The 26326-nt window shown below is 42.5% G+C and overlaps 1 protein-coding gene across 1 annotated transcript in view; it reads left to right on the top strand.

The window, feature by feature from the left end:
* The first annotated feature begins 13603 nt into the window (after positions 1 to 13603).
* Positions 13604 to 26326, top strand: part of gfral (GDNF family receptor alpha like) — a 67327-nt gene continuing 54604 nt past the window's right edge. Inside the window, exon 1 of the mRNA XM_055635222.1 lies at positions 13604 to 13738. Within this exon, the coding sequence (XP_055491197.1) occupies positions 13717 to 13738 (22 nt within the window). The 5' untranslated portion in view covers positions 13604 to 13716. The remainder of the gene's footprint in view (positions 13739 to 26326) is intronic.

Genomic DNA, 26326 nt, shown 5'->3' with positions numbered 1-26326 from the left:
GTACCTGTTCGCCAAGATCTACAACACTCCCCAGGGCCCTGCTATTCACTATGAAGATCCTGCTCTGGCTTGGTTTCCCAAGATTCAACATGTTATATTAAAGACCATTAGCTATTCCTCAGTCCATTTGTCCAGATGGTCACGGTCCTGTTGTAGTTTTGGATAATCATCTTCACTATCTATGATACCGTCCACTGGTCACCGGCCTCCAGTCTGAAAACCAATCTTACACCATCACCCTCTGCTACCTTCCATGAAGCCAATTCTTTATCCAGTCCGCTGAGTCTCCCTAGATCCCATGTGATCTAATCTTCCAGCCAACCCAGTGGAACATTATCAAAGGCCTTGCTGGTCCATATAGACAACATCTATGGCTTTGCCCTCAGCCTTTTCGGTTACTTCAAAAAAACTCAATCATATTTGTAAGACATGATCTCTCACATATAAAACCATGATAACTATCCTTGATCAGCTCATGCCTATCCAAATGCATATATATCTTATCGCTGAGAATCCTATCCAGTAACTTGCCTACCACAGAGGTTAGGCTCACTGGTCTATGGTTCCCAAGCAGGCCTTCTTAAATAGAGGCACAACATTAGACACCCTCCAGTCTTGGGGAAATTGAATTGAATTGAATTGAATTGAATTAAATTGAATTGAATTGAATTGAATTTTTGTCATTCAGACCTTTCAGTCTGAATGAAATTTTGTTTCCCTGCAGTCATACATATTATAAAAATGACAAAAACACACAATCAACACAAATTTAACATCCACCACAGTGAGTTCACCAAACACCTCCTCACTCTGATGGAAGGCAAAATCTTAAAGCCTCTGTCTCTTCCATCTTTGTTCTCCCTCTGCACCAAGGTGATCCAGGCTCCATATGTTGTGACCCGAACGGGTGATGGTAAGTCCCGCGGCTCAACCGTGCTCCGCGAACGGGCCGGTTCAAACTCGGGGGTCCTCGCCGCCGCCACAGCTCCGAGACCGCCAGCTCCGCCATTAGGCCTCGGCGCAGACGGAGACGGAGACGGGGAATACAACAGAAAAAAGGTCACATCCCCCCGAAGGAAGAGACCAAAACATGTTTCTCGCACCCCACCCACACATATACACAACTTAATAAAACAAAATTAACCTCACTTGTGTCTAATGGTCATTTATATATCACAGCTGAGGATCCTGCAATTTCTTCTCTAGCTTCCCACATGTAGATTGGCTATTACAATGCTTAATAATTATAACTCCGCCTAATTATAACATTCATAGTGTAAAAACGTGCCCACTGGCTGGCAGTAGCTGTAGCAGTGTGAACGTGTAATGACCTGCTTGCAAGATCATGACCTGAACAATAAAGATGCTTGTGTTTCAACCTGTGTGAGTTTGAGCTCTTTACATGGTGTCAGAAAAACTGGTCTACCCCGGGTCTGTTTACCGTGATTTATTTTGTTTATCAGTTTTTATTTGTGAGTGATTTTGATGACAAGGCTAACTCTTGTCGAAAGCCTAGCGCGCTCGTGTTTGACTCCGATATTGCCGAGCAATGGCGAATGTTTGAGAAAGGCTATTCTCATTATATCCGCATCGTTCACCAAAACGATCCCAATGATTTGAAAGCATCACTCACTGCCGTTGAATTGAATATGATCTGCTGCTGACTCGTTTGAATTTGCACCACACCTCAACTAGACGAATGTGTCTAGTAGTGGTGCTGCTGTGGTGTTGTAAAAATTGTGCACAGCTGATCTATGGAAGTGAAACAACCTTGTCTGGTGGCCTGTGTATGTGTTTGTGTTTGAATCTATTTGACATTCGACTGTTGTGTTACCGTGGGTGAGGATTTGGATGTGCACTTTTTTGACCGAATGCAACAGGCTGATGAGCCTGTAGAACGATTTATCAGTGACCTGAGACATATCAGCTCTCGATGCAGATTTGACGAGTTGACAAATGAGCTAGTACGTGATAAAATTGTGGGAGGAATGAGCAACCGCAAGTTAAGGGTCAAACTGCTGCGGAACACTGAACTGACTTTGGAGCAAGCGATTCATGCTTGTTCAATGGCTGAGACTGTAGCACCACTTGCTGACTTTGATAGTGTTAACACTCATCAACAACTTAATGTGAATCTGGCTAGTTATTCTCCACAAAGATTTCAATACGTCCCGCAAAGATCAAAATGTGCCTGCCACGAGGTGCTCTAACTGTAACTATTTTCACCCAAGGAGTGCCAATTTTGCATAGCCCATGGGAATGCAAATTGCAAAGCTCTTTGAGCTTGCAATGAAAGTACAGCTAGCATTTGACGAGTTGACAAATGAGCTAGTACATGATAAATTGTGGGAGGAATGTACAGCAAGTTCAACACTGAACTCCTTTGGACGAAGCTGCACCTGTTCAACAAACTAGCACCACTTGATTTTGATGCACCATGAACAGGATGATTCTCAATCCCCGCAAAGATCAAAATGTGCCTGCCACGAGGTGCTCTAACTGTAACTATTTCCACCCAAGGGGTGCCAATTTTGCATAGCCCATGGGAATGTATGTCAGAATTGCAAGAAACTCTTTGCTAATTGTTGTCGGTCTAGTGGGAGTACAGCTTCAAGGACGAAGCTGCACCTGATTCAACAAACTGCACCTGATTCTGCACCATGAACAGGATGATTCTTCCCACGGGAACGACTCTGATAACACAGACACTGAGTCCACCATTCTTTCCCTAAACCTGTGCACCCCAGGCAAAATGACTGATCCTGCGGTGACAATGATAATCAATAACAAACCTCTGATCCAGGACAAGGGGTCACAGCTTAAGGATAAGGGGGAAATCCTTTAAAACCGAGATGAGAAGAACTTTTTTCACACAGAGAGTGGTGAATCTCTGGAACTCTCTGCCGCAGAGGGTAGTCGAGGCCAGTTCATTGGCTATATTTAAGAGGGAGTTAGATGTGGCCCTTGTGGCTAAGGGGATCAGAGGGTATGGAGAGAAGGCAGGTACGGGATACTGAGTTGGATGATCAGCCATGATCATATTGAATGGCGGTGCAGGCTCGAAGGGCCGAATGGCCTACTCCTGCACCTAATTTCTATGTTTCTATGTTTCTATGTTTCTATGATCGCCAAAGTCGATACGGCATCAGAGTAAACGTCATGTCACTCAAAGTGTTCAATAAGATAAGAACCACTGAGCTCATGAAAAAAGACTCCTCCACTCTACATGCTTATGGAGGGAAAATTCTACACCCACTGAAATGTACCATCAACGAACAGACAAAGAACTCACTCTTTTACATTATTCAACCAAGTTCTGAAACCCTGCTTGGCATCAACGCATGCCATGACTTGGGTCTGGTTTATTTCGGGCGTGCTGTCCACAAACTCTGTCTGACTGAGGAACCAACACAACAGATGCTATCCAACTATAAAGACTTGTTTGAAACGAAGTTACGATAAGACCAGCAAACTGCTCAAGCCACTCATTCAAGCCCAAGTGATCCGACTACAGACAGACACAGGACATACCAAACTGAGGTACATTCATGGCCCCTCAAAGGAACCGCGTTCCTACCTGGTCGATGTTGGTGATACCATCTGTAGATGCAACCGTCAACACCTCCTTCCTGTGAAGGAAAGGTGTCTGGCGCTCCAGGGACCTGATGCCCCACCGCTCAAGTTTAAAATGATCGCAGTTCCAGCCGTTCCAACATCTGCCACCGCCAGTCGCATCCACTTCCCCTTTTGGAACCGGCTCTCCAGTGCTTCCGCAACGGTCTTCCTTGGTTTCCCATACGGTGTCTCCCCATAGCACGACGGGCTCACTCAACTGCGGCCCCAACTTTTCGGAGGAAAAGGTTGATGAGGCAGCTCCATACTGTACGAGGACCGGGCGGGTTAGCAAGTCACCTGTTAGATACGGCGATTATGTTTAACCCCATTATTATTAGATGTGGCGATTTACATTTAACATTTTATTTACTCATTGTAGTTGTAATGTCTTACTAGAGATGTAGATTGGCTATTGCATGTTAGCCAATTAGAATGCTTAATAGTTATAACTCTGCCTAATTGTTAGGACATCCCACACAGTAAAACACACTATCCTCAAGACAACTCCATTAACTGCCGTGTTTCCCATGTCTGTCTTGTCTTCCACTATGGTAAAAACCGTGGACAAATACTCATTGAGCACCTTGCTCATCTCCTGTGACTCCATTCAGAGATGGTCACTTTGATTTCTAAAGGGCCCTGTTCTCTCCACAGCATAGTTACCCTCTTTGCCTTAATGTACTTGTAAAATCTCTTTGGATTTTCCTTAATGCTTTCTGCCAGAACTATCTCCTTTACTTTGGGAGGTAGTACTTTGGTCCTGCACCTGTAGTCATAGAGTCATGGAGTTGTACAGCACAGAAACTGGCCCTTGAGCCATACTCACCATGCCAATCAACATGTCCACCCAAGATAGTCATATTTGCATGTATGTGGCCCATATTCATATAATATTTTACTTCTGCCTACCTGAAAACATTAAAAATGTTTTTAAACATTGTAGTTGTAAACCCCTCTATCGCTTTCTCTGGCAGCTCATTCCCTTCACCCACACCTTATGTGTGAAACATTTGTCCCTCAGGTCCCTTTGAAATCTTTCCCTCTCTCCTTTTAAAGCTATGCCTTTTGGTTTTAAATTGTAATCATCCATCTTATCAATGTCCTTTGCGATTTTATTTACTATTATAACATCAACTCTCAGCCCACCTAAGCTCCTGGGAAAATCGTCCCAGCCTATCCTTTCATAACTCAAGCCCGCCAGTCCTGGTAATATCCTCAAGAATACAGCACTGTGGCACACTGGTAGAGTTGCTACCTTACAGCGCCAGAGACCAGGGTTCAATCCTGACTAAGGGTGCTGTGTGTATAAAGTGTGTACATTCTCCCTGTGACCGTGTGGGTTTTTTCCATGTGCTCAGATTTCCTCTCACATCCTCAAAAACGTGCAGGTTTGTAGGTTAATTGGCTTCTGTAAATTATCCCTAATGCGTGGGATAGAACTATTGTATGGGGATCGCTGGTCTGTATGGACTCAATGGGCTGAAGGGCCTGTTTCCACGCCGTATCTCTAAACTAATCTTTTCTGTGTGTTCAATCTGATCCAATATTGTGCCTGTGCAAATAATCCCATTCTCTTGGCTGTGGTTTACAGGGATATCATACCCCACAATGTATGTCTTCAGAACCATTCCAGCTGGTAGAGCCGCTACCTCAGCACCAAGACCCGGGTTTAATCCTGGCCTCGAGTGCTCCCTGTGTGGAGTTTGCATGTTTTCCCTGACTGTGTGGGTTTCCTATGGGTGCTCTGGTTTCCTCCCACATCCTAAAGACATGCAGGTTCATGGGTTAATTGACCTCAATAAAATCACCCCTTGTGTGTTGTGCATGGATAACATAGAACCAATGTGGCTGGGTGATCGACAGTAGGTGTGGACATTGCGGGCCGAAAAGCTTGTTTCCATCTCTAAAACTAAAACTAAAAACTAACTGCACATGCAATAGGTTGCAAATTTGATAATAAACTTGCAAACAAAAGCATTTTACATTAAACAGGCAAGTAAGGAGTATTTAGTACAAGAAGCGAACCAAATGCTAAATTTCATGTTCTCCTTGAAATATCAAAGTAACAAAAATCCTTATTCACTCACAATTGCTACAGCTTTCAACATGAAAATCAATTGATGAACTGACCAGGAGGAAGTCCATCAGTAGATATGGCATTCAAAATCCTTCAAATATACATTAAAGCAAATAATATTAAATATATATTTCCTTACATTCCCCAGCTGTCAAGTAAGTAGCATTTTATGAATTGACGAGAGAGGTTTGCATTATTGATCTGTGGCGAATACCATAAGTGATCTATCATATGAATTGCTGTGCAAGTGCAATGGGTGCACGGATCCAGATTTCCTGGGACCACACAGAGCCTAGTCCGCCTTGTTCATTAGCCTTTTGCTTATGGCTCACTATGTAACACCATCACTTTTCAAGCTAAAGGTCTGAGTGAAGAATCTATACCGACACTACACTGTCTTTCTAAGGGGGTGTTCATAAATTGATAGATCCATAAGACATAGAAGCAGAAGTAGGCTATTTGGCCCATCGAGTCTGCTCTACATTCAATCATGCCTGATTTATCTTCCAACCCATTTCTCCTGACTTCACCGTGTAAACATTGACATCTGTACTAATCAAGAACCAGTCAATTTCTGCTTTAAAAATACCCAAAGACTTGGCCTCCACAGCAATGGCGATGAATTCCATAGGTTCACCATCATCTGGCTAACGACGTTCCTCCTCATCTCCTTTTACATCTCCAAAGATGCGTTCTTTTATTCTGAGGCTGAGCCATCAGGTTCTAGATTCTCCCACTACTGGAAACATCCTCTCCACGTCCACTCTATCTAGGCCTTTCACTAATTGGTAGATTTGTAGGAATGAACTGCAGATGCTGGTTTAAACTGAAGATAGAGACAAAATGCTGGAGTAATTCAGCGGGACAAGCAGCATCTCTGGAGAGAAGAAATGGGCGATGCTTCGGGTCGAGATCCTTGTTTAGGAGTTAGAAGTTGGTTTTTTAAGGTGAAAAGTCAAAGGGAGCTTATTTTAGCTTCACAGTGGCACAGCGGAAGAACTGCTGCCTTTCAGCACCAGAGACCCGGGTTCGTTCCTGACTACAGATGCTATCTGTACAGAGTTTGTACGGTATCCCAGCATCCGCATGGATTTTCTCCAGGTGCTCCGGTTTCCTCCCACACTTCAAAAATGTACAGGTTTGTAGGTTAATTGGCTTCAGTAAAAAATTGTAAATTGTCTCCAGTGTGTACGATGTTTACAAATACACAGGACTAGATGTTAAAAGTCCAAAGTACCAAATATCAATTTATTCCCGATGGTGATGGGAGCCTTCTGCACTCACCTATGCTCCTCCAATGTTGAGAAAGGCTAGGTAGTCACGTTATTGGGGTTATCAAGTGGGCACCTACTTTCATCGACGTTTCGCTGATTGAACCCACGATGTCTCCAGTAGGCTCAGCGGTGCATTCTGGCATCCCAGGACCACCCCACTCTGCATCTGTCCAGTTGTTTATTTGGGAGACCAAATGGGGTCTTTCCTCTTCAGCCAGAGCCACTGGCTACTCCGCTCTGCCACCCGTGATGTTTCTTTGATGGCCTGGCGTAGGGCTTGTCCTCTGATCCCCAGGTCCTTCATCAGTCTTAAGGTAGATGATGCCATGAATCCTCGACATCCAACTTCTACCGGGCAGATCTTAGCTCTCCAGCCCCGCTGCAAGCTCTGTATATCGCAGTTTCTGTCTTTCAAAGGCTTCCTGCACAGCATCCCCCCAAGGGACTGTGGACTCCACAAAATACACCATGTGCTGGGAGCTCGACCAGAGCACAAGATCAGGCCTCAAGTTGCTGATGGCTATCTCTGATGGAACTGTAAGCCGTTGGTCCACATTCACCAGCATCTGCCAATCCCGGGCTGCCTCCGGCTGTTCAAACCTAGTCCTTGGTGGAATTTTCCATTGCCTTTGTTCACCCCCCCCCCCCATCCACCGAACAAAGGCAATTGTCTAAACTGGGTGGGTTGTTCTGGGCGGCAGGGCATTGTTGGCTGTTCTCCTGCGTTCCAGAGTCACTGCCAGGCATTTGAGCACTTGATTATGTCTCCAGGTGTACCATCCTTGGGAGAAGCTACTTTGCACCCAGTGAGTATGTGCCTAAGTGTGGCTGGTGTTGAACACAGGGGGCATGATGGATCTTCACCCAGCCATTGGTTGAGATTTTTTGGTCTAGGAAGGACATCATTGCCTGAATGAGGAAACATATCTTGCTCGCCTCCATCTCCCACATGTCCTTCCTCTTTTCCACACTCCCCCACCTCACCCACTGGCCCTGTTTAGCTTGCGACACAGCCTTGGCACACCTACTCAACTCCTCCAGTCAGCGTACTTCAGCCGCGACCAACTTCCGGCGCTCCAGTGATGATGCCTTGTTCCAGCAAGGTCGCTTTCCGCCAAGCCCCAAGCCACTTCTTCCATGTTGGATTTTCCCCACCATTTCGCCTTGGTGGAGAGCAGATTTTGCCTGCTGTGTCGCATTCTTAGCCATAGTATTAGTGTGCAGGGTAATTGCTGGTCGGTGCAGCCTCAGTGGGCCGAAGGATCCATTTCTAAATCCCAAAGCTGGTGTTTCTTAGCACCAGAAACCTGGGTTCAGGACAAACCTCTTGTCTATATGGAGATGACACATTCTCCCTGTAACCCTGCCACACCCCATATCGCAAACACATGTGGATTGGTGGGCTCATTCGTGACTGTAAATTTGAGGGATAATAACTAGGGAGAGGTGATGAGACTGTGGGGCGAATATAAAATGAGATCAATGTAGAACTATTATAACTGGATGGTTACTAGTCAGCATGGACCTGGTGGGCAGAAGGGCCTGTTTCTGTGCTCTATCTGTCTATGACTCTTAAGTCTAAAGCAATACATCTCCCTTCAACAATACTGCTAAGATTAAGATTTTCTGACCATTATCAAATTGCCATTTGTGGTCATCTTCCAAAACTAATCCAGATACTAATACTTACAGTATACCTCTCTTCTCAAAATGCCTGAAACCCAGATTTGATTCTGGCTACGGGTGCAATCTGTACAGAGTTTGTACATCCTCCCTATCACAGCTTGGGTTTTCTCGGGGTGCTGCAGTTTCCTCCCACGCTCCAAAGTAGATCATGTGTGTAGGTTAAATGGCTTCTGTAAATTTCCCCAGCAACTAGTGTATGGGTGATCGATGGATGGTTGGTGTGGACTCGGTGGGCCAAAGAACCTGTTTCCTCATTGCATCTCCAAACTAAACTGTTAAGCTAAACTTCTGCTTCTCATGAGTTAGTACACTTTGAAAGTATTTATCTGACTGAGAAGTGCGGACAACATAAGGTTTTGAGTGGTTATATATAAACACAAGCCTTTTTCAGTTATTTTGTCTATTTGGACAAGGACAGGTTGTACTATTTGAATTAAATTAGTTGCTGTGTCTTGTTACCTATAATCCAAGGAATAAAACACTGATTCACTCTTGAACATCATCTTATTCACTTCACAGTTCACTTTAAACAAAATGCAGGGACGCATTTAGGGGTCCACACGTAAAAGGTCTACAGTTCAATCACAAACACCTCATGTGTGATAGCCATGGGTTCTGTTACATTATAGTCAGCTGACCCTAAGTGTTGGCTTGTACCATTGATCTACCTCACAGCGCCGGAGACCCAGGTTCGATCCTGACCACAGGTGCTGTATGTGTGGAGTTTACACGTTCTCCCTGTGACTCATCCTTCAGGATACTCCAGTTTCCTCCCACATCCCAAACACGTGTGGGTTTATACATTAATTGGCCTCTGTAAATTGTCCCTAGTGTGTGGGGAGTCGGTGCGAAAATGGGATAACATAGAACGTGTGTGAACAGGAGATCGATGGTTGGTGTGGACTCTGTGAGCTGAAGGGCCTGTTTACATCCTATATCTCTGCCATCTGCATGTGTGAGGCCTGGCCAAGGTGGGCATTCAAGGGTTCAGGTAACGGGCAGTTGAGAGTTCTTGAGGGTCTGGTCATGTCTATATAACCATATAACCATATAACAATTACAGCATGGAAACAGGGCATCTCGGCCCTTCTAGTCTGTGCCGAACACTTATTCTCTTCAAGTCCCATCTACCTGCACTCAGACCATAACCCTCCATTCCTTTCCCGTCCATATACCTATCCAATTTATTTTTAAATGATAAAATCGAACTTGCCTCCACCACTTCCACTGGAAGCTCATTCCACACAGCTACCACTCTCTGAGTAAAGAAGTTCCCCCTCATGTTACCCCCAAACTTCTGTCCCTTAATTCACAAGTCATGTCCTCTTGTTTAAATCTTCCCTACTCTCAATGGGAAAAGCTTATCCACGTCAACTGTCTATCCCTCTCATCATTTTAAAGACCTCTATCAAGTCCCCCCTTAACCTTCTGCGCTCCAAAGAATAAAGACCTAACTTGTTCAAACTCTCTCTGTAACTTAGTTGCTGAAACCCAGGCAACATTCTAGTAAATCTCCTCTGTACTCTCTCTATTTTGTTGACATCCTTCCTATAATTAGGCGACCAAAATTGTACACCATACTCTAGAATTGGCCTCACCAATGCCTTGTACATGTCCCTGGAAAGGTAGCACACGGTGTCCATGGGCACTTTGAAGAGTTTCTGGGAACAATGAACACCGCAAGGGCTCAAGTGAGTCCTATATACAACTAACAGTGTTCTAACTCGATGGTGTAGATTGCAACAGATAACGGATTTGAAATAATGTAATAACATGATAATTGTGATTATGGAACAAAATCTCCTTTTAAAAGACAAAAAATAAATCTTCCATTTGTGACACGGGGTGCAGGTTTGAGCAGTGGCTGAGGACATAACATGTATTTACTGTGAGAGAACAGATTTAAGAGATTGGTCAAAACTCAAAGCAGATTTAAATGGAAATTTTTTTTTTTGTGTGTCAGGATGTGGGCTAGGCCAGTATTTATTTTCCTTTGCAAATTGCTCTTCGGGAGGTGAACCACCTTCCTGAACTGTTTCAGTCTTTCTGGCTCCCACTGTGTTGTGGGGATGGAGTTCCAAGGACTAGATCCTGTATCGATGAAGGAAGAGCAATATCATTCTCAGTCAGTGAGTGTGAAGGGAACCCACAGGTGGTGACATGTCCATCTAACCTTGTTCTTCTGCGGGTTACAGGCTGTGGACTTGGGAAATGCAGTCAGAGTAGCTTAGATGAGAAATTTCATTGCATTCTGTGGTTAGTACAGATGGCAGCCACTGTGGAGAAGGCCATGCATAGTTATCATGGTGAATGGAGTTCCAGTCGTGTGGGATGGTTGATAGTGGATGGTGTTGACTGTGATTGCAGCTGTGTTCATCCACACAAGTGGAGAGTATTCCATCATGCATTTTACATGAACCTTGAAGATCTTGGAAAGGCATCGAGGTTGCTTGGAAGGAAGTCACACACGACAGGATGTCTGAACTCTGACCTGATCTTGTGCCCATGTTTTTTTTATGTGACCACTTTGGTTGAGTTTATTGTTAATCGTGACGCTCGAGATGTTGTTGGAATGGAAACAGCAATGGTAATACCTGTTGTGGCAGCACCCTTCCCTTGGATGCCGCTCAGATCCCGATCACTGGCCAACAAGCCAAGAGAGGCCAATCTTCAGCATCACTGGTGACATCTGGGACCAATTGGCTTATCTTGTTTTGGCCACCTGAACCTTGACAGCCCCCTGCCTATAAAACCCAGGCATAGGAGGAAGAGGAAGAGGACGAGGAAGAGGAAGAGGAAGAGGACGAGGAAGAGGATGCGGATGAGGACGAAGACGAAGACGAGGAAGAGGAAGAGGAAGAGGAAGAGGACGACGAAGAGGACCAGAACCAGGACGAGGAAGAGGATGTGGACGAGGAAGAGGAGAGAAGAGGAAGAGGAAGAGGAAGAGGAAGAGGACGATGATGAGGAAGAGGACGAGGATGAGGAAGAGGAAGAGGAAGAGGAAGAGAGGAAGAGGAAGAGGAAGAGGACGAAGAGGACCAGAACCAGGAAGAGGAAGAGAAAGAGGACGAGGAAGATGAAGAGGAAGAGGAAGAGGAAGAGGAAGAGGAAGAGGAAGAGGTGGCACCTCCCTGCTAGTTGTAACCCCCTATCACATGTTCACGGAAGACTGAGCCACTAGGCCAAACCTGAGACCACCAGTACCATTGTGTGGTCAAGGCTGGGCTGCTGGGAAAAAACCTGACAGCCAACATCTCTATTGAGGTCAAGAATAAGTGGCTGAGGCAAACATGAGATGCCATTGCTTCTTCCTGGCCATGGAGAACTAAGGACTGTGCTCACACACACAAAGGCAAAGATGGAGCCAGTGACAGCCACTGCTGCCTCTTCAAGCCCAAAGCTGAGCAGCCAGGATAAACATGAGACTGCCAGAGCCTCCTCTTGTGGCAAAGGTGAACTGCAGGAAGAAGTCTGAGATTGCCACACTTCCTCCTTCGAAGACCAGGACTGAGCTACTGGAACAAGCTTGTCTTGGTTTCTTGATTTCTTAGCTTCCTGGTCCTCCAAAATATTCCAAATGGAATTTAAACTGGAGGTTGTCAGAGAGAGGAGGAGAAGTTCTTCAGAGTAGGAGATTTTGCAGTGGAGCCAACAAAATGTGTGGGAAGGGACACAAAATGTTGGTATTACTCTGGGTTGGGCAGCATCTATGGAGGAAAGGAATGGGTTGTGTTTTGGTATATCTTCAATGTAATCTGCAGTTCCTTGCTACACATTTTGGCATCTCCTCTCTCTGGTGAGAGTTCTGTAACACCCTCTCTCACTGCTCCCGCTCTGTGTTTCTTTCTGCTCTCCATCTCCACAACCATGTTTTAACCTAGGCTCGACTGTTTGTGTGCCTTGCTGTCACCTTCCCCTCAGCCAACAATGTGCCTTTGTACATTTCCTTCATTATCATCAGCTTTGATCTGTCCTTTTCACACCTTGTATGCTCTTTGTACCCTTCCATATCTCTAGTTTCCCTCTCCCCTCAGTCTGAAGAAGGGTCTTGGCCTGAAACATCGTCTATACCCTCTCAAAGAAGCTAAGTTACTCCAGCATTTTGTCTACCCTCATCATAACTTGTTCTTCCACCAATTTGCATGTCATCGGCAAGTAATTAATAAAGTAAGTCAATTTAGAAACTATATAGTACTAGTATCTTTTCTTGGAATGATTCAGATTCAAATTCAGATTCAATTTTAATTGCAGAGCTGCTGTCTTGTGGCACCAGGAAACTGGGTTCAATCCTGACCTCCAATGCTTTCTGTGTGGAGTTTGCACGTTCTCCCTGTGAACAAGCCAATTTCAACCAGGTGCTCTTGTTTCCTTAAGAAGCGCAGGTTGGTGGGTTCAATGGGCATGACAAATGACCCCTGGTGCCTGGGTGAGAGATAGAATGGGGGGAGGGGGGGGGGGGGGGGGGGGGGTGGTGAGGTGGAATTTGTGAAAATGAGGGGCAAATAAAATTGGATGAAGAAAGGATTAGTGTAAAAGATTTGCTCCGAAGGTCCATATTCTGTATTGTATCTCTCTGTGGCATTTGACTCTATAACTCAAATCTTGATTAGTATGGGTATCAGGGATTGTGGGGAGAAGGCAAGAAAATGGGGTTAGGAGGGAGAGATAGATCTGCTATGATTGGATGGCGGATTAGACTTGATGGGCTGGATGGCATAGTTCTCCTTTTATCACTTATGAATTTGACAACTCATTTTATCTTTAACAGATAACCAGGAGAATTGTAAGCATGTTAGTGCTGGAGTTAAGGGTGTTCATTTCAGTGGCTCTATGGTGTGCCGGAGATGATGAATGTGCGACCTTAGTGTTTCATAACAATATCAAGCAACGGGTAGAGTTGGGTTGGGGGCGTGTGAGGTACAGTGAAGCTGACGTCAGTGAAAAGTGCCTGAGCTGTCCACGATCTTAGTGCTGAAATCACAAACCCGCCAGTTCCACTCAACCGGCTGAGAGAACAAATCAACACCTTCACACGGAGACTCTCCCGTCAGGAGCGCAGTTATGGGGTCCGTACTCCTGCTCGGTAAGTGAGATAATTTATTTATCTCTTCATTGGGTGCGTTGTACTGTCTTTTCCCGAGGTAAATATAAATGTTTCTACATGCCCACTTAAGAGATGTTTAATGCACTCATGAAACTCTTCAGCTGCAAGCATCAGTCGCGAACTGCGGTTTCAACTTTTAGCCCCTTTGTGAACAGTTCCTGTTGTTAAGGCTCGTCTGTAAAACGGTCTGAATGGAAATTTTATTGGAACAACCGAACGTCCTGGACTTATCACAACAGCCGAAGACCCTCGGAATACGTTGTAAATGTACGGGGGGGTCTAGTACACAGCAAGCTCCCACAAACGGCAAACCATCTGTTCTGTTCTTATACCGAAATATTGAACATAAAACAAACTGCTGGTGGAACTCAGCGGATCTAAACCCTATTCAGACTAGATACGGTAAAGGTGAAGAAATAAATGCTAATATGCCAATTCCAAGAAAGTTTTGAAAGTAAGTCGGGAAAACTAAGCTATGCAATATCGTTGTGAAATTAGGTGGATGCTCCGGAAAATTGTACGTCCTTTTAGTAAATTCCACTTGTTTCATGATAAAGAATCGCTCACTCGTAATGAGATTAAAGCAGGATATTAGTGTCTATAGAAATACCACCATGTTAAATCTAGGCACAATTATAACCACAATTGGGATCTATAGGTTCGTAGATGAGAAAATCAGACGGTCTAACTTTCTGAAATAGGCAGCTCTCATTAGTCACTCTCGCTGAATAAAGGGCAGATCGGATTAGGCGCTGGTAGAATGCTTCAGGGCGGGATGCCGTTTCAAAACATTTAACTGCTTCTTCCCCCAATCACTGCTCAAAGAAAGTAGAGGTGCACATTTCGCAGCATCAAGTGTATCTGCAACCTCTGTGTGATTTTCCATCTATGATGGGTATATGGAACCCGCTGCCAGAGGCTGTAGTTGAGCCAGGTACAATAGCAGTATTTAAAAGACCCTTGGACGGGTGCATGTATAGATGGGGTCTGGATGGATATGGGCTGAACGTGAGCAAATGGGAGTAGCTCAGATGGGACATTTGGATCAGTATGGAGGAGTTGGGCCGAAGGGCATCTTTCCATGCTATATGACTCCATAACTCTATGATTGCACAATATTGCATGCTTCATTAGGATATTGTGGGAATATTTGTGTGAAATTTCTTAGCTCACATTTTTAATACAACTTGGTGACTTTAATATGTACTTAAATTTGTTTATAAATGATATTAACACCAAAGTATTAACCCATCAATTACAAATGTTAGATTAGAAAGATCTTTTGAGTCATGGTGTTGTATAGCATGGAAACGAGCCCAACCTGCCCATGTCGACCAAGATGCCCTATCAATGCGAATCCTAACTGCCCCGCGTTTGGCCCATATCCCTCAAAACCTTTCCTTTCTATGTGCTTGTCCAAATATCTTTTAAATGTTTTTATCAAACCGGCCTCAAATACTTGCTCTGGGTGCTCGTTCCATTTACCCACCAGCTCCTGTGTGGAAAAAAGTTGCCCCTCAGGTTGCTAATAAATCTTTAACGTGTATATATTACTTTCCATTATTTAACACAGTGGTTTCTGTAGTGAATGCCATCTGATGATCAGTCAGTGTGGAGGTGCATTGCTGGGTTGGGTACCTTTATTCGCTGGACAATACTTCAGGTCATTTGATTCAAAACCTCTCAGCCTACTAAAAGGCACAATGGGTAGCGATTCCATCTCTTCAACACCACCCCCCCCCCCCCCCCCCCCCCCCCCCACCAATCTGAATACCCCCCCCCCCATTGCTGATTGGTAACATTTCACAAGGCTGAAACTAGAGTATGTGCAAGTTAAATTACGAATTTGCTAAAACACTTAAATGTCTGTTGGGAAAAGAGCATGTTACATTAGATAAATTAGTATGTTGTAAATAAATGATTTGATGGCCTAGAGAATGGGAGCCAGCATTAGTGGGGAGTAAATGCCTGCTTTCCCAGGACATGCAGAGCTGATCAAGATCAGCACTGGGTGAGTGCTTAGACTGCTGCTCCCGGCTTATCGCTGTCTGTCCTGTTTACTAATGGTTAACATGAAGATTCCAGCAGTCTCTATGTTGCGACAGCTCTTGAAAGCTAAACATACGCAGTCTTCAATGCTGATAACTATATTCTGCACTCTGTACCTTCCCCTTTGCTCTACCTATTGTACTTGGGTTTGAAGATTGTATTGAAGTATAGTATTAACTGATTGGATGGCATACAAAACAATGCTTTTCACTGTACCTCCCTAGACTTGCAATAATGAACCTAAGCCTCTTCTAAAAGACAACTGCCATGTTTGTGTGCCTGGTACAGCAGGGTCATTGATTACAACACCCAAAATAAGTCACGGTGACTGGAATTCATTGCATGTTAATCCCTGCTGGAACTGTGTAATTATCCTTTGTTCTTCTGCAGACCAATCTGCTCAAATCTGTTCATCATCTCTATAATTTACAGACCAGACAGTGAGCCTTGTCTAGTCTTACCTACCACAAATAAGTCATTATAATGGAAATCCAAAAGACTGCCGATGCTGGAATCTGGAGCATTAAACAAAGTGCAGGATGAATGCAATGGATCCACCGACATTTGTGGGGAGGAAAGGAGTTGTGGGCATTTCAGATTGAAATCCTGCATCAGGACTGAAAGTAGACAAGGTAGATAGCCATTAAGAAAAGTGGGGGAGTGGTGAGGCAGGGGCTGGTAGATGATCATTATAGTCATCTCTTGTTTTCAACCAGAAATTCTAGATTGAAATCTTTAATCTGGTCACTATCACTCTTTTTGTTTTGAGAAACGGAGTCCTCTTACAGAAGAGGCAGAGGCCAGAGGAATAGACATAGTCCATTCAGTCTCTCAGCCTTGCTCTGCAATTTAATTTGTCCATACCTGAATGGATTTGTTCCCAACTTTGCTTCTCAAACAGCTTTTTAAAATCACTGACTAACTCCAATGATGATGGAAGCTCTCCTTCCAGTCAATATATTTTTTGTTGTAGCGAAGGAACAGGAATATTATGACAATATCCACTATGAAAGTAAATACTGGCCGGCTTTCTCTGAGAAAGGAAACTGCAAGCATAATAAAAATTGGGAGATCACAAAGAACTGCAGAAGCTGGAATTTTAAGCAAAAGACAAGGTGCTGGAGTAACTCGGCGGGTCTGGTGTAACTGACCCACTGAGTTACTCCAGGACTTTATGTTTTATTTACTAAGAGTCCCCATTGTGCCCACAATAGATTGTAAGTGTGTTCACCAATATTAGTCTCACAACATTATCGGTTCAACTCTCATGCTCTTTTCCCTCGAGTTCTACATTCCAACTGCACCCGGCTGTTTTTAAAAGTGACAAATAGAATTTTACGATTCCTTCAAATTGCATTTTCATGGTTACGAGTTAATTAATGTTAATGGTTTTAAGCAAATGTTGTGTGTTGACTTGCGTCAGTAAAGTTAGCCACATAGTAAAGTCAGGCTTTAGTTCAAAGATAGACACAAGGTGCTGGATTAACTCAGTGGGTCAGGCAGCATTTTTGGAGAAAATGGATAGATGACTTTTCAGGTCGTGACCCTTCTTCAGACTTCAATTCAACTTTATTTAGGGATATTAACAATTTTTCACATGGTACACTCAGCATTATTATGGAAATTATCTTTTGCATCAGCAACAATCCAGAATTAGTTACTACAACATTTTCTGGGTGTTAAAGCCATAAAAAATGTTTATGTCTTAGACCGGGATGAATGTTAAATCGGTTGATCTGCCTTGTGAAAGGAAGCAAAAATCCATGATTTTAAGCACAAACTTCTATTAATAACGTAATTCATTTTATGTTGAGATTACTTTGAATGAGCAATGGATTAGTTTAGTTTTGAGAAACAGCATAGAAACATCAAATCCATGTTGACCATTGATTACTTGTTCACACTAGTTCTGTTATCCCACTTTTGCTTACACTCCCTACACATTAGGGGTAATGTTACAGCGGCCAATTAACCTCTAAACCCACATATCTTTGGGATGTGGGAGAAGTACCTGGAAGAAACCCTCACGGTCAATGAGAGAAAATGCAAACACTACACAGACAGCACCAGAGGTCGGGATTGAACCCGGTGTCTGCCCTAAAATGATGGTCATCTTTGTTAGCATGGACTAATTGGTCTGAAGGGCCTTTATGATGCTATGTTCCCATGACTTGTGTATGGTCACATGTAGCTGAACAATTTGTATTATTTATTCATTTTAAGGCAGTAGCATAATTAACAAATTTGAAGTTTATTGCAAAGATAGACACAAAATCCCACATAAAGAATTAGTATACAAACTTAAAGCACACGGTATTGGGGGTTCAGTATTGATGTGGATAGAGAACTGGCTGGCAAACAGGAAGCAAAGAATAGGAGTAAACGGGTCCTTTTCAGAATGGCAGGCAATGACTAGTGGGGTACCGCAAGGCTCAGTGTTGGGACCCCAGCTATTTACAATATATATTAATGATCTGGATGAGGGAATTGAAGGCAATATCTCCAAGTTTGCGGATGACACTAAGCTGGGGGGCAGTGTTAGCTGTGAGGAGGATGCTAGGAGGCTGCAAGGTGACTTGGATAGGCTGGGTGGGTGAGCAAATGCATGGCAGATGCAGTATAATGTGGATAAATGTGAGGTTATCTACTTTGGTGGCAAAAACAGGAAAGTAGACTATTATCTAGATGGTGGCCGATTAGGAAAAGGGGAGATGCAACGAGACCTGGGTGTCATGGCACACCAGTCATTGAAAGTAGGCATGCAGGTGCAGCAGGCAGTGAAGAAAGCGAATGGTATGTTAGCATTCATAGCAAAAGGATTTGAGTATAGGAGCAGGGAGGTTCTACTGCAGTTGTACAGAGTCTTGGTGAGACCACACCTGGAGTATTGCATACAGTTTTGGTCTCCAAATCTGAGGAAAGACATTCTTGCCATAAAGGAAGTACAGAGAAGGTTCGCCAGACTGATTCCTGGGATGTCAGGACTTTCATATGAAGAAAAACTGGATAGACTCGGCTTGTACTCGCTAGAATTTAGGAGATTGAGGGGGGATCTTATAGAAACTTACAAAATTCTTAAGGAGTTGGACAGGCTAGATGCAGGAAGATTGTTCCCGATGTTAGGGAAGTCCAGGACAAGGGTTTATAGTTTGAGAATAGAGGGGAAATCCTTTAGTACCAAGATGAGAAAAACATTTTTCACACAGAGAGTGGTGAATCTCTGGAACTCTCTGCCACAGTAGGTAGTTGAGGCCAGTTCATTGGCTATATTTAAGAGGGAGTTATATGTGGCCCTTGTGGCTAAAGGGATCAGGGGGTATGGAGAGATGGCAGGTACAGGATACTGAGTTGGATGATCAGCCATGATCATATTGAATGGCGGTGCAGGCTTGAAGGGCCGAATGAATAAATACAAGCGGCCATCCATATAGCAGAATATAATTAATGAATACATGGAAAAATACCAAGCAACATATCTTTAGACTTTACTTTAGACTTCAGAGATACAGCATGGAAACAGGCCCTTCGGCCCGCCGAGTGTGCGTTAAACTTGTGCTATCCTACATATCAGGGACAATTTACAATTTTACAGAAGCCAATTAACCTACAAACCTGTACACCTTTGGAGTGTGAGACGAAACCGGAGGAAACCCATGTGGTCAGAGGGAGAACGTACAAACTCTGTACAGACAACAGCAGTGGTCAGGATCAAATCCGTGTCTCTGTCGCTGTAAGGCAGCAACACTGTGCCACTGGGAACTGATCCGGGAAGAGTCCCGCAACAACATAGCTTATTTGTTGAAAAAATAAAGTGAAACACATATTTAATGTTACAATTAAATAATGTTAATATTTAAAATAATTAAAATGTGATAAAATATGTATTGGATTATAATGTGAATCTCTTTATTAATGCTACATATCCAATTGTTTGCATGCATGCAGAGTAACAGCAAATTCTATCTATGGCTGGACAGCTTTATATGCTTAACAATTAATGCAATCGGTGCTTTGGGATTGCCCATTGCTCAGGCACAGAAGCAGAATATATCGAGCTTTCATATACTTTAGTGTGCAACTTATTGGATATTTGTGGACTATTGTGAAGATAGACACAAAAAGCTGGAGCAATGCATAAAAGTGATGATGTTAAAGGAAGCAGGCCATTGTTAGCCGTTTGTTGGGTGAGAACGAGAAGCTAGAATGACTTGGTTGGGGGAGGGATAGAGAGAGAGGGAATACCACTGGGCTGTAAATTGCACAAGTGAAATATGAGATGCTGTTCCTCCAATTTGCTATTAAGCCTTACTCTGACAATGGAGGAGACCAAGGACAGAAAGGGTATGTATGAGGTATTGGAAGAAGAATTCAATTTAGCAACCGGGAGATCAGGTTGGTTCAGGTGGACTGAGCGAAGGTGATCAGTGAAACGATCGCCCAGTCTACGTTTGGTCTCGCCGATGTAAAAGAGTCCATATCTTGAACAACGGATACATAGATGAGGTTGGGGGAGGTGCAAGTGAACCTCTGCCTAATCTGAAAGGACTCTCGTAGTCCCTGGACAGAGTCGAGGGAGGAGGTATAGGGACAGGTGTTGCATCTTCTGTGGTTGTAGGGGAAGGTACCTTAACATAGAAATTTCACCAACTAGAATTTTTCTGGTAAATTGAGGATTGGGATAATGTTGATTGCGGGAGTCAGCCAGAAGACTGATGCAATCAGACTGACTAACCACATGTTTCGCACACTGCTCCACACGCCTATTAAAGATTAATTGTTCATTCACTGCCAATTACTGTTTGTGGTATGTATCTGCACAACAAGAGTGAGTTGTACATCAAAGTAATTAATTATAATGGGAGCCTCTTTATGTGAATTCGCTGAGACATGTGATGCAAGACCAATGCAAGAAACATCCTTGCACATTTCATTCTTTCTATATTACGATAATGACACTTTGCCTAGCCCCAGCCCTGCGACATGACCCTGTGTCATCGACAGGACAATGGCCTTTACAGCCAAGTTAAGACTCTAAGATTTTTTTTTAATTTTGGACTTCAGACTACAAGAATTTCTGAATTAAAGGACATTCTTTTAGAAAGGAGATGAGGAGAAATGTTTTTAGTCAGAGGGTGGTAAATCTGTGAAATTCTTCGGGGAATTATGGGTAGAAAACAGGAGAATGGGTTTAGGAGGGAGAGATAGATCAGCCATGATTGAATGGCGGAGTAGACTTGATGTGCCGAATGGCCTAATTCTACTATTCCTTGTGACATGACCTTAAGATGGTGTCAAAAATATGACGACTCATGTCTACTGATGCAGTGTGGTCTATTACCATACCCTCTAAGTATGATTGTGCACAATATCTAGTAGAATTGACATTGAACTGTGCAAAAATAAAATTATTTCACTGTAGATAGACGTGGCAATAAAGACATCTTTTTTAATAGCATGATCAGAGCGAATTGGTCACTTAGAAGAAATTCTGTAATGAGTGCTTGTGCCAACTAAGAAAGGTTTATTGCCTCCCAGACTAATGTTGGCATGACCCCTATAATCTTCAAGTTGTGCATGCAGTGATCTCATTTGTCAACATGGATGTAAATTGACAAGAAAAGTGAGAAAGATGTTCCTCGATATTATGCATTTCACTCACACCTGTAAAATTGATCCAATTTCTATGCCATATGCCATATAGAGAAACCTACCCCAAATACAGTGACAATATAGGGCAGATAAACATAAAACCTTACATAGAAAACAAGTACTAACACACACACTAGCATACGTTCTAACCAAGTACTAACAGTAATAGTGAAATTTAAGCCAGAATGACATATTATGGATTTGCCAACTATTGGTGTAGTTGTTGTACATAGAGACCCAACTGAGGATGTACTTTCATCATGTACCAGTGGGGCTATAGGAGGTAGAATGGTCATCGACAAAGATGTGGGACTGAATAATCTGATACTTAGAACATAAAGTGCTGGAGTTACTCAGGAAGTCAAGCAACATCTCTAGCAGACATGGATGGGTCTGAAGAAGGGTCCCGACCTGAAATGTCAACTATCCATGTTCTCCAGAGATGCTGTGTGACCTATTGAGTTACTCCAGCACTTTGTGTCTTTTGCTGTAAACCGGCATCTGCAGATCCCTGTATCGACATGGATGGATTACTGAGACTCTCCAGCACTCTGTGTTCGACGCAAGATTCCGGCATCTGCAGTTCCTTGTATCTCCATAAAACATTATTAGATGTACTCATAGCAGGAACATATTAATTAGTAAGTATCGGCTTGTACTCGCTAGAATTTAAAAGATTGAGGGGGGATCTTATAAAAACTTACAAAATTCTTAAGGGGTTGGACAGGCTAGATGCAGGAAGATTGTTCCCGATGTTGGGGAAGTCCAGAACAAGGGGTCACAGTTTAAGGATAAAGGGGAAATCTTTTAGGACTGAGATGAGAAAAACATTTTTTTACACAGAGTGTGGTGAATCTCTGGAATTCTCTGCCATCAGTATACCAAACATATTAAATCTAATTGAGGACTTTGGATCTTTCTCAGGATACAGAATAAACTGGAACAAAAGTGAAATTATGTCGATAAAACCGAAAGACTCAACACATCTCTTGAAATTCCCCTTTAAAATAGCCACAGAAAAATTCAAATATTTGGGAATTGAAATTACTAGAAACTATCACGCTATGTTTAATGCCAATTATAGCCCCTTACTTAAGAAACTAAATAATCTAATCAAATTCTGGAAAACACACCCGATGTCTTTAATAGGTCGAATAAATGCTATAAAAATGATCTTTTTTACCACAAATCCTATATTTCAATCAATACCTATATATTTTCCAAAAAGGTTTTTCAAAAAACTAGACTCAGACAATACAAACTTTATATGGGATTATAAATCCCACAGAATACAAAGAGCACACCTTAGTAAACCAAAAGAGATGGGTGGTCTAGCGCTCCCTAACTTTATGTACTATAATTGGGCAGTAAATATTAAAAATATGATTCACCTGCTGAACAACTCTGCCCAGCAGGTGGACTGGATTGTAATGGAGAGAGAGGACTGCTCTCCGTGTAATACAGGAGCGACTCTACTCTCACCAATGAATAACAAAAATTACAATAAAAATCCAATGATACATAGCACAATTAGAACTTGGAAACAAATAAAACAGAATCTAAAATTAAGAAATCTATCTCTTTTAATGCCAATGGTCAATAAACCGTCGTTTAAACCTTCAATTATAGATAAATCATTTACACAATGGGAAAGAATGGGAATCAAACTGCTCGGAGACCTGTATGAATTAGGAAAATTATTATTATTTCAACAATTACAACTGAAATATAATTTGAAAAATAATCAATATTTTAAATATCTTCAAATCCGTGACTATCTGAAAAAATACACAAAAGACTATCATAACATGCCCCCAGACATATTGGATGAAGCCATGAAGACAAAGGCTGAATCAGCAAATCTAATATCATACTTATACAACATTATTTTAAATATAGAATTACCTTCAACCGATGGTATTAGAAGAGACTGGGAACAAGAACTAGCTATAAAAATTTCAAAAGAGAACTGGGATAAACACTTACTATATGTGCATAAATGCTCGATCAACGTACAACATACTCTAATTCAATTCAAAACATTACATAGACTATATTATTCAAAAACCAAAATAAAGTTTTCCCCAATGTCTCACCCACTTGTGATAAATGTCAGTCTCAAGAAGCTACCATAGCGCATTCTTTTGTTTTTTGAATAAAAATCCAAAATTTCTGGAACTAAATATTTGAAATCTTCACAAAATTAATTAAAATAAGACTTGTACCAAAAGCAGAATGGATCATTTTTGGAATATCGGAAGGTAACCCCAAACTAAACGTGTTTCAAAAGAACTTACTTAATTACAGGCTAAGAATGGGAAAAAACTTATACTCAAATTCTGGAAAAACGCTCCAATACCAACAATAAAAATGTGGATTTCAAACATGTTCGAAACATTACACCTGGAAGAGATGAGACTCCTCCTAGCAGGCAAAGCAGACCACTTCCAAAAGACGTGGTCTGCATTCATGGAACTATTACAAGCATAAGGTGCAATAGTAATTTAAAAAATAAATGGTACCAGGATCTGGTAACGGGGGGTAAAAAAAACACGGTTGGTATATCCTTTTTTGCGGAGTTTTGTGTTATAATAGAGCGATTGTTTCTCCTTTTTTTTCCTTCTCTTTCTAGGGTCTTATTTCCTTTCTTTACTTCCTTCTCTAACTTCTTCTCTAAGGGGCTTTCTTTTCCCAACACTTTCCTGCACCTTCACGACTCTTGCTCACTTTCCTTACTTCTTTTATTTCTACCTTTTTTAAAGCTCGAAAAACAAAGTGGTATATTTTTTTTTTAAAAGAAGTAAAAAAAAAAATAAAATAAATAAATAAATAACGTGCTGGAGTTACTCAGGAAGTCAGGCAACATCTCTAGCAGACATGGATGGGTCTGAAGAAGGGTCCCAACCTGAAATGTCAACTATCCATGTTCTCCAGAGATGCTGTGTGACCTATTGAGTTACTCCAGCACTTTGTGTCTTTTGCTGTAAACCGGCATCTGCAGATCCCTGTATCGACATGGATGGATTACTGAGACTCTCCAGCATTTTGTGTTCGACGCAAGATTCCGGCATCTGCAGTTCCTTGTATCCCCATAAAACATTATTAGATGTACTCATAGCAGGAACATATTAATTAGTAAGTATCAGCTTGTACTCGCTAGAATTTAGAAGATTGAGGGGGGATTTATAGAAATTCTTAAGGGGTTGGACAGGCTAGATGCAGGAAGATTGTTCCCGATGTTGGGGAACAAGGGGTCACAGTTTAAGGATAAAGGGGAAATCTATTAGGACTGAGATGAGAAAAACATTTTTTACACAGGGTATGGTGAATCTCTGGAATTCTCTGCCACAGAATGTAGTTACATAGAAAAATAGAAACATAGAAATTAGGTGCAGGAGTAGGCCATTCGGCCCTTCGAGCCTGCACCGCCATTTAATATGATCATGGCTGATCATCCAACTCAGTATCCCGAATGTAGTTGAGGCCAGTTCATTGGCTATATTTAAGAGTGGGTTAGATGTGGCCCTTGTGGCGAAAGGGATCAGGGGGTATGGAGAGAGGGCAGGTACAGGACACTGAGTTGGATGATCAGCCATGATCATTTGAATGGCGGTGCAGGCTCGAAGGGCCGAATGGCCTACTCCTGCACCTATTTTCTATGTTTCTATGTTTCTACGTTTCTATAACCACTTATATAAGTAACTTAAACAATACTTGTATGCATCACTATTCACTCTAGTTCTCAGCAATATTTCCAGTCTTGTGATTAAATTGCGTGGAAATAGATCAGTTGCAAAAATGATGCTCATGCCTTAAAATTGATATTAATATTACAGGAACCAGCATGTTGTGTTGTGAAAATTAAAATAAATGAAGGTGGTAATATAGGCTGCTTTAGTGGAAATAGAATTGGAAAGGCAGCTAATGTGATTGCATTCTTCAACAGAAAGGTCAGAGGAATTATAGACTGGGTAGCTGGGTCATAACAGTGGCAAGCATATTGGTGTCTCCTTGAAAGAAAACAATTAAGAGTCAGTTTGAGAGGTTGAAGGAAATTAAGCAAAGCCAGCAGAAGTGAACAGTAGCCTGTGATTAAAACATTCATGAGCATCTTTAAGGATGTAATCAACTGACTGGATTAGGGTAAGCGAGGTGAGATTATATTTTGATTTTTATAAAGTAGATGAAAGCTTTTCCCTGAATGTGAACAGCGCAAATTGGACAGAAAATTGACAATATAATTTGCAGAGGGGTTAGATTCTCAATGGGAGTATTGTTCTAAATGCTTCTGACGGCAAAGAACATCCACAGAAAGTGGTTGTGAATTTATCCATATTAACTCGTGGTGCTGCTTAAGCAGTCTATCTAATTGTGTAGCTAATGCCCAATTACTGCAGAAACAGCGCTATTGATGCAGTGTATACAATTGACATGATGCTGTGCAGTTCAATATTAACCCAATTAACTTTCACCTTGATATTAAAATGATCGTTCTTGTTTTCAACTTTCTCTATGGTTTCCTTTCTCCCCTGTCTTCACAATCTCATCTGTTGATGCAATTAAAGGGGCTGACAGTCACCTCTTTCTGAATACAACTACTAATAGAATCCGCAAACAGACACAATGGTGAAGGAAGGTTGGTGTGTTTGCTCGCAGCGACCATCACCCACGACAGTGTGATTGTGTTTTTACTCATCCTTCACACTCTGTGGCAGAGTGCCTTTACTTTAGACTTTAGCGATACAGCATAGAAGCAGACCCTTCGGCCCCACCGAGACCATGCCAACCAGTGATCACCCTGTACACTAGGACTATCCCACCCACTAGGGACAACTTACTATTTTTGCCGAAGCCAATTAACCTACAAAC

This window comes from Leucoraja erinacea, chromosome 5 (genome assembly GCF_028641065.1).
Source record: "Leucoraja erinacea ecotype New England chromosome 5, Leri_hhj_1, whole genome shotgun sequence".
NCBI lineage: Eukaryota > Metazoa > Chordata > Chondrichthyes > Rajiformes > Rajidae > Leucoraja > Leucoraja erinaceus.
Note: the sequence above shows the minus strand (reverse complement) of the source record. Positions and strands in the feature narration are given on the sequence as shown.